This window comes from Chroicocephalus ridibundus, chromosome 4 (genome assembly GCF_963924245.1).
Source record: "Chroicocephalus ridibundus chromosome 4, bChrRid1.1, whole genome shotgun sequence".
In the NCBI taxonomy this organism is placed as follows: Eukaryota; Metazoa; Chordata; class Aves; order Charadriiformes; family Laridae; genus Chroicocephalus; species Chroicocephalus ridibundus.
Genome location: NC_086287.1, coordinates 92,594,252 through 92,610,666, shown reverse-complemented (window position 1 = coordinate 92,610,666; position 16,415 = coordinate 92,594,252). Strand labels below are relative to the sequence as shown.

Here is a 16,415-nt window from a genome sequence, read left to right as displayed (position 1 = left end):
CTCGTCCTGTCACTCCACTCCCTGATAAAGAGTCCCTCCCCATCCTTCCTGTAGCCCGCTTTGGGTTCTGGAAGGGGCTATAAGGTCTCCCTGGAGCCTTCTCTTCTCCAGGCTGAAGTGCCCCAACTCCCTCAGCCTGTCCTCCCAGCAGAGGGGCTCCAGCCTCCGATCCATCTTATCCATCATCATATCTACAGGATTTTCCCACGTCGCAGCCATCCCTCCTGTAATATCTGTAGGATTTTCCCCCCTTGCCCCACGGCTGCACACCCCCCGCTGTTCAGTAGCATCTCCCCCCCCGCCCAGTTCGGTAGCCAGCATCCCGTAGCCGTGCCCCTCGCTCCTTGCACATCCCCCTGGGCAGGAGCCGCCACGCTCGGCCGGCGCCAGCAGGTCCCCATCGCGCGGTGCCAGCCGGGCCGGCTGCGCTGGCAACGCCGGCCGTTACCGGTGCCCGACATCTGCGCGGCGGCAGGCGACGAGCCCAGGAGGTGGCCAAGGGCCAGCGGCGAGTGGCCAGGTGCTGCCCAGCCACCCAGCACCGCTAATTGCACCTCCCTGCCGTGCGGCGGACCCCGGCGGTGGGATGCCCTGTTTGTGGGGGGGGCACTGGCTCTGATCTGAGTCGTTTTGGGGGGGGGGGGGCAGAGGAGCCTGCCCGCACCCCCCTGATTGCCAGGGGCTGGCTGGCCCCCGTTGCTGTGCGCTTAAGCGGCGCGGGCTCATCCAGCCGGCTCTGCTGCCGGCTCCTTTTGTTATTTTTGGGTATCCGGGGGATTAGCGCGGCTCATCGAGGATAATAAGGAGCAGATCGCGGGGCGGCACAAAGGCTCCCTTCTCCATCCCCCTCCTCCCTCCCCTAAACCGGCGAGGAGAGAACAAGGTCACCCCGAAACACCTGCAGCCAGGGGATATGCCATCCCCATCCTCATTGTCATCCCCATCCCGGGGCTGCCTGTATCCAGCGGGAAGGGAGAGGGACCGATCCCCGGCAGGGCAGGCGATGCTTCCTGAGCGGGTGCCGGGGAGGTGGATGGCGGCGCCGGGCTGAACTGGCTGCTCTGTGCACGGAGGTCCGGGGCGCTGGAGCAGAAAAGCGTTAAATGCGCAGCTTGGGCGCATGAAATATTTATCCCGCTAACGGGCTGGCTCCGTCCCCGGCTGTCGGAGGAGGGTTGCGCCGAGGCGCTGCCCTCGCTGCAGGGAGAGATGGGCTGTGCCAGGACCAGTGGGCTCTCTTGTCCCCATGGTGGGCAGCCGGGGGGGGGCTGGTCCGGCACTCCAGGGATGTATCCACATCCCTGACCAGGAGCAGCCTTAACTCTGTCCCATGTCCCTCGGGGTGGTGGCACAGGAGGGGACGAGCGTGGCAGCCCCATGCGCACAAACCCCTCTGGGTGGTCCCAAGCAGCATATTTCTCCCCCAAAAGCAGCTCGGTGCCGGGATGCGGATGGCTCTCCGGTGGTGTGCCATCCCCTCACCTCTCCGGTCCTCTCCTCTCTCCGCAGGTCGGGATCGAGCCGTCACGAGCCCAGTGGCCGGGAGCCGGGGCAGCACTTTGGCGGGCCCCCGCCGCTCATCTCCCCCAAGCCCCAGCACCACCCCGTCACCACGTCCCTCTGGAACCCCGTCTCGCTGATGGAGAGCCCCCCTGAGCCCCCCCGACGCCTCCCCGAGCCCCATGCCCTCCACGGCCACCCGGCCCCCTTCGAGCCCAGCCGTCAGGGCATCCCGCTGGTGAAGGTGGAGAGGGTCTTCTGCCCCGAGAAGCTGGAGGAGGGGGCGAGGAAGAGGGATGCTCTGGAGAAATACCCCCCAGGACGGGAGCCCGGCGCCCCGGAGCACGGGAGCTTCACCCACGCCCCGTTCCTAGCCGAGCTGGAGAAGTCCACGCAGAGCATCCTGAGCCAGCAAAGACCCCCGGCCGCCCCCTTCGCTGAGGCCACCAAGCCCAGCTCGCCCTACCGGCCCCCCCAGCCCCGCGCCCAGGACCCCATGTACATCTACGACGAGTTCGTGCAGCAGCACCGCAGGCTGGTCAGCAAACTCGACCTGGAGGAGCGCCGGCGGCGGGAAGCCCGTGAGAAAGGTGAGGTGGCGGGTTTGCACCGCGACGGGGGACATCCCCCCCCCTTCCCCCCCCCCGCCCCGGCCCCACCACCACCGGGACCCGGCGGTGGTGGGGAGCAGCCGGTGGGTCTCCCGGGGATGCCGGCAGCCCGCGATGCAAACGTTCCCGCAAGCCGAGCGGTTCGGTAAATCGCTCTAGACATGCCCAATTAATAAATGATGAACTGAGGCTAATAAGCAGGCTTTAAATATTAATGGGACTGCGCGAGCGGGGATAAGAACAGCGGCGAGGAGGAGATGGAGCGCTGCGGGGGGGCAGGTGCTGCCGTCCCCCCTCCAGCGGGGACGGGGGGCTCAGCCGCAGCCTCCCCCCGAGCCGTGCCCCATTAACCCTCCTGTTGAGCCCTGGCCACCCATCCCAAAGTGACGCTGAGTGGGGACGCAGGGGTGGGCGACGTCCCCCAGGGTCCCGCAGCTGGTGGAAGGGGGACAGGGCTCCGTTGGGTCCCACCCCGCACCCTGCTGGGACCCACATTGGACCCCCACCGCTGCCCCCCCAGCATCCCACCCCACTGCACCAGCACCCTGCTGCGCCCCTATTCCCGGTGGGGTCCCAGCGAGTTCCCCAGGGTCCCAGCAGACTCCCTGGGATCCCAGCAGGTCCCCATGGTGTCCCCAGCCTCACGCCAGCCTCTCCCCATCCCCAGGTTACTACTACGACCTGGACGACTCCTGCGACGACAGCGACGAGGAGGAGGTGCGGGCCCATCTCCGCTGCGTGGCCGAGCAGCCCCCGCTGAAGCTGGACACGTCCTCCGAGGTACAGCCGGCTCTCGCCGTCCCCTGTCCCCCCTGTCCCCCCAAGAGACAGCCCCTCCCTGGGCACCAGCTCCTGGCGCTGAGGTGCAGCCATCGTCCCCGGCCGGCTGCGGTGGCACCAGAGGGTCAGGGATGGGGATGGGGATGAAGATGGGGATGAGGATGGGGACCGGTCTGGGGGTGACCCTGCTCTGCTCTCCCCCTCGGCGCCCCAGAAGCTGGAATTCCTGCAGCTCTTCGGCCTCACCACGCAGCAGCAGAAGGAGGAATTGCTGAGCCAGAAGCGGCGCAAGCGTCGGCGGATGCTGCGGGAGAGGAGCCCCTCGCCGCCAACGGTACAGAACAAGCGCCGCACGCCCTCCCCGCGCCTCCCGCTCTCCACCCGCTACAGCCCCGACGAGATGAACAACAGCCCCAACTTCGAGGAGAAGAAGCGCTTCCTCACCATCTTCAACCTCACGCACATCAGCGCCGAGAAGAGGAAAGGTAACAGCCATGCCCCGCGCATGCTTGGGGGGGCGTCCCTGGTTTGGGGGTGCCATGGAGGGGTCCCGCCTGGGGCCGTGAGCTTGCTCTGCTGAGCAGAGGCTACACTAAACCTCAGCTTCCCATGCTGCAGACAAGGAGAAGCTGGTGGAGATGCTGCAGGCCATGAAGCAGAAGACCACGCCGGCCGCCGTGGTGGTGAAGAGCTCCCCGCGGGACAGTCCCAGCGGCCCCACCACCGGTAAGCATTCCCGGTCTTTCCCTGGCTCCAGGCTGGCCGGGAGCATCCCCTGCCCAGCGGGATGGGGGCATGGCTTTGCCTCGCCGGGGACACGGAGCCCCGCCGGTAGCCAACTCTGCTCCTCCTCTGCCCAAAGAGCTGCCGGTGCCGCCGCTCCTGCTGGATCCGGATAAACCCGTGGGCATCGCCGTCTCCGTGCCGGAGGGGCAGAAGATGGCAGAGCCCAGCAGGTTAGACCAGCTGAGACCCCAGGAGCTACCGAGGGCTAAGGAGTCGGCCACCACGCCGGCAGAGAAGCCCCGGCTGAGCGACGGGCACCCCGGGAAGAAGGCACTCAGCATCCTCAGCTACGTCAGGGGTCCTCTCCCCAAGGACATCCCGGTGCCGCTGTCCCACAGCATGAACGGCAAGAGCAAGCCCTGGGAGCCCTTCATCGCCGAGGAGTTCGCCCACCAGTTCCACGAGTCGGTGCTGCAGTCCACCCAGAAGGCGTTGCAGAAGCACAAAGGTAACGGCAGGGATGGCGGGGGGGCGGGCTGGGTACCACCGGGGTAGCATCCCAGGGTGGTGGTGGGGTGGGTTACAGGCAGGAGACCCCCCCACCCCACCTTGTATTCATCCCCCGGGGATCTGAAATCCGCCAGCAGCCTCCTTGCTGGAGCATCCCAGGAGCTCGTGGACGAAGCTGAAAATAAGGCGCTGGGATGATACAGCTCCACCCGCCCTAAACCCGTTCCGAGGAAAATGAAGTTACCCCGGTGCACAGGGCGGGGGGGATGAAAACCCCATGGAATATTCTCCAGCCCCGCCAAAAAGGGATGGGGCGGCGGAGGGGGGGGAATTAATACCTTGAGGTGAGCAGGGCGGTGGAGGCGGGGGGAATTAATACCTTGAGGTGAGCATCTTCCTCGGGGAGGGGGGCTGTGGGGAGCAGGAGGGGGCTGCGGGGGGGCGGGCAGGGGGCTGACGCTGGTTGCCCGCAGGGGGGACGGCGGCGCTGACGGCGGAGCAGAACCACAAGCTCGACGCCTCCATCCACTACAACATCCCCGAGCTGCAGGCGTCCAGCCGCCTGGCAGCCCCCCCCCACAACGGCACAGCCGAGGGGCCGCTGCCCCACCGGGCGCTGCCCCCGCTGCCCCACGACTCGGCCTCCGAGGAAGAGGAGGAGGAGGAGGAGGAAGAGGAGGAGGAGTACCCCAGGCCCAAGTGGCAAGGGATCGAGGCAATTTTTGAAGCTTACCAGGAACATATAGAAGGTAGGGAGGGGAGGGGGGGGGGGTGTCAGGGCAGGGAGGGTAAACCCCCACTTCGTGCCTCAGTTTCCCCCGGGTGAAACCACTCCATGCGCTGACCAGGTGTCTCCAGCTCCTGCTGGGATGTGTTGGGGAAGCACTGGTGGCTCCCTGGCACTGCAGGAGCGGCACGAAAGCAACAGGCACCGGTGAAAATTGAGGCATGCGTGAAAAATTCGCGTATTCCGCAGCTGCCCCGTGTCCTCCTAGTGGAACCCGGGGGTTCCTCGCAAGCAGTGCAGGGGCTGGGGAGGGATGCTGAGGGATGCTGGAGGCAATCACTGCCGGCTGGGCAGAGCCTCGCGCGGGGGCTGGCATCATCCGTGGCAGCACCGGGGTGCTTGGGCACGGTCCTGGGCCGCGCGCGGAGCCGGAGGACCTGGCACTCACCCCCGCCCTCTCCTTGCAGAACAAAACCTGGAGCGCCAAGTGCTGCAGACCCAGTGCCGGCGGCTGGAGGCCCAGCACTACAGCCTGAGCCTGACGGCAGAGCAGCTTTCGCACAGCATGGCGGTGAGTGGGGCCGGAGCCACCCGCACTCTGCGAGGCACCCCGCCTCCTGGGCACCCGGCCGCCGCGAGGCACCCGGTCCTCCCAGAGGGCCTTCCATCCAGCCACCTGCAGTGCCCCGTCCCATGCAGTGCCCCATCTCTGCAGTGCCCTGTTCAATGCAGTGCAGCGTCCCGTTCCATGCAGCGTCCCGTTCCATGCAGCGTCCCGTTCCATGCAGCGTCCCGTTCCATGCAGCGTCCCGTTCCCTGCCCAGCGTCCCGTTCCCTGCCCAGTGTCCCATCCCCTGCCCAGTGCCCTGTTCCCTGGAGTGCCCCATCCCCTGCCCAGTGCCCCGTTCCATGCAGTGTACATCCCTGCAGTGTCCCGTTCCCTGGAGTGTCCCATCCCCTGCCCAGTGCCCATCCCCTGCAGTGCCCCGTTCCATGCAGCGTCCATCCCTGGAGTGCCCCGTCCCCTGCCCAGTGCCCCGTCCCCTGCCCAGTGCCCCGTTCCATGCAGTGTCCCGTTCCCTGGAGTGTCCCATCCCCTGCCCAGTGCCCATCCCCTGCAGTGTCCCGTTCCATGCAGCGTCCATCCCTGGAGTGCCCCGTCCCCTGCCCAGTGCCCCGTTCCATGCAGTGTCCATCCCTGCAGTGTCCCGTTCCCTGGAGTGTCCCATCCCCTGCCCAGTGCCCATCCCCTGCAGTGCCCCGTTCCATGCAGCATCCATCCCTGGAGTGTCCCGTCCCGTCCCCTGCCCAGTGCCCCATTCCCTGCAGTGTCCATCCCTGCGGTGCCCCGTTCCCTGCGGTGCCCCTTCCCTGCATTGCCCCGTCCCCTGCATTGCCCCATCCCCTGCAGTCCCTATACCCGCAGTGCCCCGTTCCATGCAGTGCCCCATCCCCTGCAGTGCCCCCCACCCCGTCCCAGGCACCCCCCATTCCCCGTGGGGCAGCCAGGCGAGCCCAGCTCCCTGCACCACCGCCCCGGGAGCTGCCCCGCTGCCCGCCCTGACCCTCTCTTCTCCCCTTGGCTGCCCGCAGGAACTGAGGACCCAGAAGCAGAAGATGGTGTCGGAGCGCGAGCGCCTGCAAGCCGAGCTGGATCACCTGCGGAAGTGCCTTGCCTTGCCTGCAATGCAGTGGTCTAGGGGTTATTTCAAGGGGTATCCCAGGTGACGCTCCTTGGGCTAGGCCGAACATATAGTCTAGAAATAATAATCTATTTTATTACCTTGAATATTTAATATTTTTCACTGGGAGGTTTGAAGCTAAAAAAAAAAATAAAATTTAAAAAAAAAAAAAAAAAAAAAAAAGAAAAGAAAAAGAAAAAAATAAAACGGAGAATGTGCCATGCATGAAGCAAAGGAGCACGGGAGCCGGGAGCCCACCCGACGGCCAGCAGACCGCGTCCCCTCCCGTCCCCTCCCGTGCCGCCGGCCATCCGCAAGCAACAGCCAGCCCGGCTCGGGCTCTCCTCCCGGGGGACAGGGCACTGCGGGCCCCCCCCTTACGCCCACCCACACTTTAGAGTGCTCAATTTTTGCTGTTTTTTTTTTTGTTTTGTTTTGGTTTTTTGTTTTTTTTTTTTTTTTTTTTTTAAAAAATTACAATTTAAAGACTCCACCAACAACACTAAGGCCAGAGGAGCCCCGTGGGGCCGGGTGCGGGACCACTGGCCGGCAGCCACCGAGCCCCTCCGACTTCTTCCCGGCACGGCACCGGGAGCCTCCCCCCCTCCCCCTCCCCAAACCCCGGGGCTTTCCACTGGAAATGCACTTCGCTATAAAACAATAAAGTCAATAAACTGGTTGAAGGTACCTTTTTGTTCCTGTTTGGCGGGGAAGGGGCACAGCCACGCGCCGGCGGTGGCCCCGGCGGGGTTTCCTTGTCGGAGCCGGTCACCCTGGTTTTGCGATTTGAGAGTCAAAAAGAAAAAAAAAAAAAAAAAAAAAGGTGCTTCAGCCTTGTACTGTGTATATATATTAAAAAAAAAAAAGTTTTGTATGTTTTTATTACTTTAATTATTGTTATAAAAAGCTTGCCTTTTTTTTTAATATGTTTCTGCTTTTTTTTTTTCCTTTTTTTTTTTTTTCCTTGCCCTTCTCCCTCACCCTTTTTAAATTTTCTTTCTTTTTTTGGCAAAAGGATTACCTTGCTTTTGATGTTTGTACTGCTGCTGGTCAGGACAGAAAAGATATTGAAGTGTTTTAAAAGAATTTAAAACCAGGGGAAAAAAAAAAAAAATAAAATAACCCCCCCCTTTGCCGGTGGGGCAGGTGCTGTCCCACCGCCGGTCCCTTGGGAACCCGGAGCCGAGTCCTTCCACCACCCTCAAACTCCTGGTTTTGGGAGGGTTTTTTGGTTTGTTTTTTTTTTTACCCTTTTTCTTTGGTTTCTGGGTCTTTTTTGTGGTCCCTCTGGGCAGCTTGGGGCGGGGGGGGTGTCGCGGTGCCGGGCGGTTTCTCAGCCTCGCGCGGGCTCCGTCTGCCAACGGAGAGATACGGAGCAATCGCGCCGAGAGGGCTGGAGGGTTTGGGGAACGGGTGGCACGGGGGTGTCCTTGTCTCCCCCCCCCCCCCAAAATACCGAGACAATCAGAGCGGCGCTGAGGCAGTTCGGGCAGGGGGAGCCAGGGTCTGTCCATGGCGAGGCGGGAGGGGGGGGGGGGGAACGGTCCACGGGGTTGGTGGCACCACGGGGACAAGCCGGGTCGAGCTCTTCCTGCCGGTGCCCACCGGCGGCCACGGCGATGGGCGACGATGGCCACACCGGGCCAAGGTGGCAGGTTCAGGTTTGGTACCGCGCGATGCCATTTTTGAGCCGATTTCTAATCATCACGTGCCCCCAACTCCCCAGGGAGGCTTTTTTTTTTTTTTCCTTTTTTTTTCAAAAAAATAATAAATAAATAATTTATTAATTTTTTTTTTTTTAATTCTCCACGAGACAAGCTCATGTCTACGGGAAAAGGTGACCTCCGCTTTCTGCTTTAAATTCCCTTGTTGCACTCGCAAAGAAAGCATTAACCCACCCCCCCATCATCGTCGTTCGCCCTCCCTTCCCCATCTCCCATTGGCTTCACCAAAAAAAAAAAAGCAAAAAAAAAAAAAAAAAAGCTGTGCAAGATTAAAAAGCAAAAAGCCCTTGTGACAGAAATTAGTTTAATCTTTTTTTAAATCCCCAATTGCATCGCCAGCCTCTGGCCTAGCCGCTGCCAACTCCGGGCTTCGCGATGAATTTTAACACGGCAAAAATACGCTTGCTGCTGCTTCCCTTCCCCTGTGCTGGGGGTGGGAAGAAGCCAGGGATGGAAAATCATCAGCAATTTATCCCGTGCCGCGATGAGGCCGTGGGGCAGGAGCCTGGCTGGGACGGAGCCTCGCTGCGTAGCAGCTCCTGTACCGAGACTTTTCCTCCCTCACCAGCCCCTAATCACGGGTTTGTTTTGGTTTTTTTGGGTTTTTTTTTTTTTTTGGACCGATTTCTCAGAATTATTTCCCCCCCCAGCCCCGGGGCCGTGGCGAGCGGTCGTGTCTGTTTGTACGTACCCCCGCGCAGCAGAAATTGCTGGAGCAGCTGCGCCAGAGCCTGGGAGGGCTGGGAGGAGGCAGAGCCCGCTGGGGGCAGTTTAGATGCTGTGAAAGAAAACAAAAACAAAAATCCCCCAAAAAGGAGAGGGGGGGGGGGAAACAACAAACCAACCCACCCCTAAACATGTTCTAAGTGTACTTGTTTGAATTAATTGTAATGTAATATATTATTTGTTGAATGTAGTAATTAGGTATTTATGACTATATTGCTGTAATTTCTGAAAACATCCAAAATAACAACGATAATAATAAACTCTTCCACAACAACGGCAAAGGATTCTTTCTCCCCCACCGGCGATGGGAAAGCAGCCCTGCTCCGAGCGTCCCCCAGCCTCGCCGGGGGCGGGGGGCACAGCTCCTGCCATCCTCACCTTGTCAGAGCCCTTTGCCCGCGGGCAGCGCTGGGGGAGGCAGCCAGGGCACAGATGGCAAGCAGGAGCCGCGCAGAGGCTGGCCCAGATGCTCGGGGAAGGGCATCGCTCCCGGCTTGATGCCGTTGGGTCAGAGCCGGCATTTCCCCCTCGCCCGTAATAATTACATCTGCCATCAACACAGCCCGACGCCGGCGAGGATCCTGCCCTTGCCTGTCGGGCTGCCGCGGGGGAACGGGGCCGGAGCCAAAGGAGGAGAGTGGCGGGTTTTTCCAAGCATTGTTTAACCCACGTACGCTTGATGCACAGCGCGCGATGCAACACGGGGACTAATTTGATGCCATTCACTCGGCCGCAATTATTTCTTCTTTTTTATTTTTTTATTTTTTATATACACAGTCATATATAAAAAGTCAGACATATGATATTACAAGGCAGCCTGGCTCTGGAGAGGGAAAGCCATTTTCTTTTGTCCTTCTCCAAAGAGCAGATGGATCTGCTTCCCAGCTGATCTCCCCAGCAGAGTAGCAGACACCTCTCATTGCCGGCACATCTTCCCCCTTTTTTCAAGGCTCGGAGAAAATTCATGGCGAAGCACCGCCTAGAAATTTATTGCTTTCAAGCCAGTGTGTGGCCTGTGCTGCCCTCAGAAGTTCCCTCTATGAAGTACACCCACACTCTCCAGGGCAGAGAGATCCGCCCGACATCATTAGACAGCAACCAGGCGCTGGCAAGCCACCACCTGCACCGACATCGCTCTGAACCCAAGAGAGAGGCCACCTCTGCAAAGACGGAGCGCGTAGGAGCAGCCGTGCAGGGATGGCTCCTGCGCCACCGGCGCCTCCGGAGTGATTCCCGTCTGGCCACGAGGCTGCCTGCTCTCTCCCCTGCCTGCGCACAGGCAGAAGGGGAAGCCCTGCCTGCCTGCAGCCGAGGAGGCGTTCCACGCAGAGGAGGGGACAGGAGGCTCGGGTGGCTTCGGGAGATCCGTGTGGGAAGGCGGAGGCTGGCCAGATGAAGGTCCAGGGGCAAAGAATGGAGCCTGCTCCCTTCCACTGCCCTCTCCCGGGAGGTTTGAGGGCTGGCCCGGGCTAGTACCTCAGAAATCCTGGGAGTGGGCACTCTCACCAGGCTGCAGGTTAGTCCGGAGCTTGTACATGTGATCTAAGGCTTGAGTAAGGAAAGTCCCGGTCGTGTTGATCTCCATCAAGGTTAAGTTATCCAGCTAAAAGAAAAAATAGGAGAATATGGGGATACAGCCCTGCTGCAGCAGAAGACAAGGAACACAGAAAGCAGCTCTGCAGCCCACGCTTTTCCTTCGGTGACACCCCAAGGGACCGGCCCAGCTGCCACCCCCGGTCAAGAGCAGCACACGAGCAATGAGAGCACTATTTCCATAACGCACGGGGAGCTGCAACCAGCCCATAAAGCGAGGTTTCAGCATATGGCTTCAGTTCCCAACTGACGTACCCACAGCCCAGGAAAAACATGCCCCAACCAGCATTTTCACGAGCAGCTCTCATCAGTCACAAGCCCACACAATCGCACGGCATCTGGAATCCTCCCAGCGCAGAGCTGGCAAAGCTCTCCCCACGCGTCCCCGCCGCACCTTGGCGTGAGCCTCCTGCTGCCTGACGAAGCTGTCCGCAGACAGCCGCAGCTTGGCTATCCGGGTGTCCCAGGTATCCTTCACCAGCGTTCGGATCTCATCGGCTTTGGGGATGTTGTCTGAGGCGCTAGAGGAGGAGAGAGAGAGGATCAGAACAGGCTGCGAGGGACTCGTACGTTATGTCACTGGCGTAAGTAATGTTGGCAGTTCTTCAGCCCTCCGAGGCATAAGCAGAGCAGTTTGCTACAGAGAAAAAAAACCCTACAACTCAACATTAAAATCCAGCCTGGTACTTCTGCTGCTGGGATTTTTGGGATAGTTTATTTACCCAGGAATGCTCAGCTCTGATGCAGCATCTGGTTCTCACTAGAATCCTTCTGCTCTTTAATTGCCCAGCTGGTACAAGGTACACGGAGGGCCAATAACCCGGCCAAAGTCACAGGCAGCCAGGGAATTGAAAGGACTCAGCTGCGATTAGAGCCCCGGCTCTGTGCTCTTGTGGCTCTATCAGAGAGTATTAAGTTGAAAGGACTGTACGAGTTGTGCCACATCCTCCCATTAAAGCAATTCAGCGCTGCCATAAGGACCTCGAGAGATCAGATCAATTCGCACGGACAGAGCTGTCAGGGTTATTCTAGCGTGAGGGAAGGAGCCGCACGCCAAGAGTGTCATCTCCAGAGGAAAAGCCAGTGCTTAAATGACCACCCCACCGTAATCGAGGGCTTAAAGTCAGAAGAGCCCGCGCTGAGAAAAATACCAGCCAGCACATTTTACAAGTGAAATGCCTCAGCAGGCAAGAGTTCAGACTCGGAATATCCCTGGTCTCCTGCTTCTCAGGCCGAGGAAAGAGGAGCTTTCCTCCTGAAGGAGAGCCAAGGAAGAAGCCTGGAGGGTTTAGGCTGCTGAACAGATTGCAGCCACGGAACGCGTTGCCGATCCTCAAGGCCTCTACGCTCAGCTGCCGCTCAATAAAGCGGCACAGCCCCAATTATCAGGCTGCAGAACAAGCAATCCCCAAGTTACTGAAATGCAAAGTTACCATGAGAAAACTGCTGCAACGAGATCTTGGCACGCTGTGAAAAAAACCTCCATTAACTCTCACTTTCCCACCGCCCTCTGGGGTTGCTGCCAACGAAAGCTTGAAAAATTGTCTATGCAAGCATGTACTCAGGCGGAAACTGTTACAATACATTTCCTACTTACTAGTTTAACAGCAGCTTTGTGAGTTCCATATAATAGGGACTGGGCATCGGAGTGAAGGTGTCCTCTTTACGTTCCTGGTCCCGGATTTCCTCCAGCTTTTCTAAAACACAACCAGAAACGGTGAGGCATTGCCAGACCTTAACGCTTCAGGCACATTTTTACCCCCCCCAAAACCTCACGTGCTATTTCTGTAGGACCCACTCCATGTCCAAGCCTGAATCAATACGCGGACAGAAAAAGGTTTCTATAACGAAGCACACAAGGATGCTGACAGGGACATCGAAATCGCGTTTACCACACCATGCCTGGAGGCTGGATCTACACCAGCTTGATCCCCAAACCCATCGCCTGTCAGGAGATGGTCCCTTCACCCAGAAAGCACTTGTGCAAATTAGCGTCTGTGCCCCTGAATGAAAAAAGCAGGAATGCTTGGCGCAGGTCTCCCTCTAACTGCAGCTCCATTAGTGTTTACTTCTTGTCTTTCTCAGTTTCCCTTGAAATCACAAAAAGGAGGGTGCCACGGTTCTCACTTTTTCCAGAGTGAGATGACCTCCCATTTCCAATGCCCTTGAGGAAAATGATTCCACGATGGAGTGAATGAACCGGCGATTAAAACACGTCTGTGCTCTCCAAGGTCTCCCTCCTCAGAGTGATACCCGAGGTCCACAAAGCCCTTTCTGGAAAAGCCTTGCGAGAGATTCAAGTGTTGCTCAGAAAAAACAGCGGCCACTGCTGAAGATGAGTGGCTGAGCTGTGGAAGAAGCCCTGTTCTTCCTTCTCACCAGAAGAACAGAAGTTAAATACCTGACTTAAGTGGGAAGATTACATCTCCTGTAAATATAAAGAATCCCAGTGGTGGAATGTTAGGTCCTTTTCTCAGAGTTACTTTGTGTTTGTTGAATTAAGCTTCCCACTGATGATGAAAACCAGAGACTTTTCCTATTTTGTGTTTCTGCTCAACCCACTGACGTCACCGTCCTTACCAACATCCATCCATTCCGGAGGAATCAGCCGACACTTCTGCCTCTGCTTCAGATTAATGGCCAACCAGACAGGCACTTCCACCGGCAAGCCAGGATTGAAAGGACCCAGATCTCCCTGGAAGACAAATTGAAGACGGGAGTCAGGCAGCAGCGAGGGCTAGGACACCGCAGTACTCGTCTGCTAATTTGGCCTCAGCCATCTCTAGAGAGCATGAGTTTCCAGAGGATTTTGAAAAGCCTGAATCAAATAGCATCTGAATTTCCTCCTCTCGCTTCCATAATTCTTGCTCTCAGACTTTTCCTCCTCTCCCTTGAGAAGTAATAACTAACGTTTCCAGTGCATTTTCTATTTCAAAGCGTTTCACAGAAGTTATAGCCAGAAATTACTTCTATCCTGGAAAGGCAGCCCCCCGGGCTCAGGCTGAGGTGCTTTCAGAGGCACGCGGCAGCGGAGCACAGCTCGCACAACCCACACGGCAGATCCTGGCACCCGCTGACAGAGCTGGGGGCTCAGCACCCAGGGCAGCCAGTCAGCCCCCAGCCCTTAGACAAGGCTCTGGTGCCAGGAGCGAAGGCACCAGAGAGGTGGGGGACAGCACTGCCCCCTCCCAAACCTCCGCGGGGGGGCTGCCCTGCCCTCCTCCCAGCCTGCTCCCCCCTCTCCTCCCCATCTCTGCCCCTGTCCCCAATCCCCTAATTCCCCTGTCCCCATCACACCAGCCCCCCAAACCCTCCAGCTCCTTCCCCCTGCCCCCTACCACTTCTCCCTGTTCCCAGATGCTGCAGCCCATCCCCAATCCCCTCAGCCCCTGTCCCCCCACCTCCTGCCCCTCAATCTCAATCCCCCAGCCCCAACCCCCCCTGCTCCTGCCCCCAAGCCCTGTCCATAAGCCCCCCAGGCCCTGTCCCCCAAAACCCCCCACTCCTGACCCCCAAACCTTGTCCCCAAGCCCCCCAGGCCCCGTCTTTAATTTCCTAGAGCCCCTGACCTCCAGGTCCTGTCGCCAAGCCCCCAGGGTCCGTCCCGAAGCCCGCCAGCTCCTGTCCCCAGTGTCCGTCCCCAAGCCCCCCAGGACCTGCCCTTAATTTCCTAAAGCCCTGACGCCCAGAGCCTGTCCCCAAGCTCCCACGGCCTGTCCCCATGCCCCCAGCCCTTGCCCCACAAAACCCTGTCCCCAAGCCGCCCCCAGCCCCCCGGGCCTATCCCCGCCCCCCGGCCCCGCCGACCCCGATGAGGTGGATCCGGTCGAGGCTGAAGTTGGGCACGATCGTCACCAGCTCCTTCTCGGCCAGGAACTCAGCCTCGGCCGGCTCCATGGCGGCGGCGGCGGCGGCGGCGGCGACCCGGGCCGGCACCGGGACCGTCACTGGCACCGGGACCGAACCGGAACCGGAACCGGGATCAGGCTCTCCGCGTGCCCACCCTCCCCATTGGCTGGGCAGCGGCAAGGCCCCGCCCACAGCGCCCCGCTTCCCGCCGCCGGGCTCGTTTTCGCGGTCTCCGCGTGGGGGCGGAGCCTGGCACAGCTCGGAGCTCGTTGATTGGTTGTCCCTCTGGCGGTGCTGGCTGGCCATTGGTTACTACGGCGCATCCTTTTCTGATTGGCTGTCCGATTGGGGCCGCGCCCGGGGTCTGGGTGGGTCGCAGAGGGACCAATCCCGGTGCGCCCCGGGAGGGCTCGACCAATGAGCGCTCAGCACTTGTTGCCGTGGCGCCGCGGGGCCCTCAGCGGGCCCGCCCCCGCCCTCTGCGCGTGCGCGCGGTGCCGGCCGCTGGCGCCCCCTGGCGGCCGGGAGGGGCAGCGCCCCGCGGGGACACGGGTGGGGACCCCGCGGCCGCGGGTCGGTGTCCCCGGGGGTGCCCTCAGCCCGGCCTGTGCACCCTCCCTCCTGTGGGGCTGTCTGTCCGCCAGTGCGCATGTCCCTGTGCAGCCACCCGTGCTCAGGCACCCGCTGTCCGTCACCCATCCGCCCCTTTCCTCCCTTCGTCAGCCCACCCATCCATCCATCCATCCATCCATCCATCCATCCATCCATCCATCCATCCATCCATCCATCCACTGCTCCATCCCTGCCTTCATCCACCCATGCCCGCCACCCGCCCATCCACCGACCCATCCATGCTTCCACCCTCCCACCCACTCATCCATATACTTGTCAGTTCATCCATCCACCCATCCATCCATCCACTCATCCATGCCTCCATCCATCCACCCACCCATCCATCCACTCATCCATGCCTCCATCCATCCACCCATTCATGCCTCCATCCATCCACTGCTCCATCCCTGCCTTCATCCACCCATGCCCGCCACCCGCCCATCCACCGACCCATCCATGCTTCCACCCTCCCACCCACTCATCCATATACTTGTCAGTTCATCCATCCACCCATCCATCCACTCATCCATGCCTCCATCCATCCACCCACCCATCCATCCACTCATCCATGCCTCCATCCATCCACCCATTCATGCCTCCATCCATCCATCCATCCATCCATCCATCCATCCATCCACCCATTCATGCCTCCATCCATCCATCCATCCATCCATCCATCCATGCCTCCATCCATCCATCCATCCATCCATCCATCCATCCATGCCTCCATCCATCCGTCCATCCATCCATCCATCCACTCACCAATCCATCCACCCATCCGTGTCTCCATCCATCCACCCACCTATCCATCCACCCACCAATCCATCCACCCATCCATCCTTCCATTCACCCATACATCCACCTGTCCATGCCTTCATCCATCCACCCATCCATACATCCATGGCTCCATCCCTCCATCCACCCACCCACCCTTCCATTCACCCATACATCCACCTATCCATGCCTTCATCCAGCCACCCATCCATACATCCATGGCTCCATCCCTCCATCCACCCACCCACCCTTCCATTCACCCATACATCCACCTATCCATGCCTTCATCCACCCACCCATCCATCCATCCATCCATCCATCCAACCATCCATCCATCCATCCATCCATCCATCCATCCATCCATCCTCCCTCCACTCACCCACGCCTCAGAGCAGCAATCAGCCTGCATTTTCCTGTCTCTCTGTGTGCCACATCATCCCTCCATCCTTCTCTCCACCCCTCCCTCCATCCCTACATCCAGCCTCTGGGAACCCCCTGCCCACCCTCCCTTGGGGGCTGCAGCGGGAGGGTCCCACCGCCCCCCCATCCGTTAACCGAGCAGCCCCCGCGGTGCCACCGGCACACACCGCGGCTCCGCCGG

The 16,415-nt window shown here is 59.9% G+C and overlaps 2 protein-coding genes across 4 annotated transcripts in view; one reads left to right on the top strand and one right to left on the bottom strand.

The window, feature by feature from the left end:
• Positions 1-7,343, top strand: part of GSE1 (Gse1 coiled-coil protein) — a 107,304-nt gene extending 99,961 nt beyond the window's left edge. For 2 of the 3 annotated variants that reach the window (XM_063334770.1, XM_063334768.1), the window contains 8 exons: positions 1,510-2,090; positions 2,779-2,891; positions 3,106-3,376; positions 3,495-3,617; positions 3,754-4,125; positions 4,601-4,876; positions 5,322-5,425; positions 6,448-7,343. In XM_063334770.1, the coding sequence (XP_063190840.1) occupies positions 1,510-2,090; positions 2,779-2,891; positions 3,106-3,376; positions 3,495-3,617; positions 3,754-4,125; positions 4,601-4,876; positions 5,322-5,425; positions 6,448-6,582 (1,975 nt within the window). In that variant the 3' untranslated portion in view covers positions 6,583-7,343. The remainder of the gene's footprint in view (positions 1-1,509; positions 2,091-2,778; positions 2,892-3,105; positions 3,377-3,494; positions 3,618-3,753; positions 4,126-4,600; positions 4,877-5,321; positions 5,426-6,447) is intronic. The other variant, XM_063334769.1, reaches the window with a different exon arrangement.
• A 2,411-nt stretch (positions 7,344-9,754) lies between these two features.
• Positions 9,755-14,670, bottom strand: GINS2 (GINS complex subunit 2). Its single transcript, XM_063332661.1, has 5 exons — positions 14,387-14,670; positions 13,160-13,274; positions 12,177-12,276; positions 10,974-11,100; positions 9,755-10,589 (listed from the first exon to the last, which is right to left on the bottom strand). The coding sequence occupies exons 1-5, from the start codon at positions 14,474-14,476 to the stop codon at positions 10,464-10,466; spliced, it is 558 nt and encodes a 185-aa protein (XP_063188731.1). The 5' UTR covers positions 14,477-14,670; the 3' UTR covers positions 9,755-10,463.
• Positions 14,671-16,415: the final 1,745 nt, after the last annotated feature.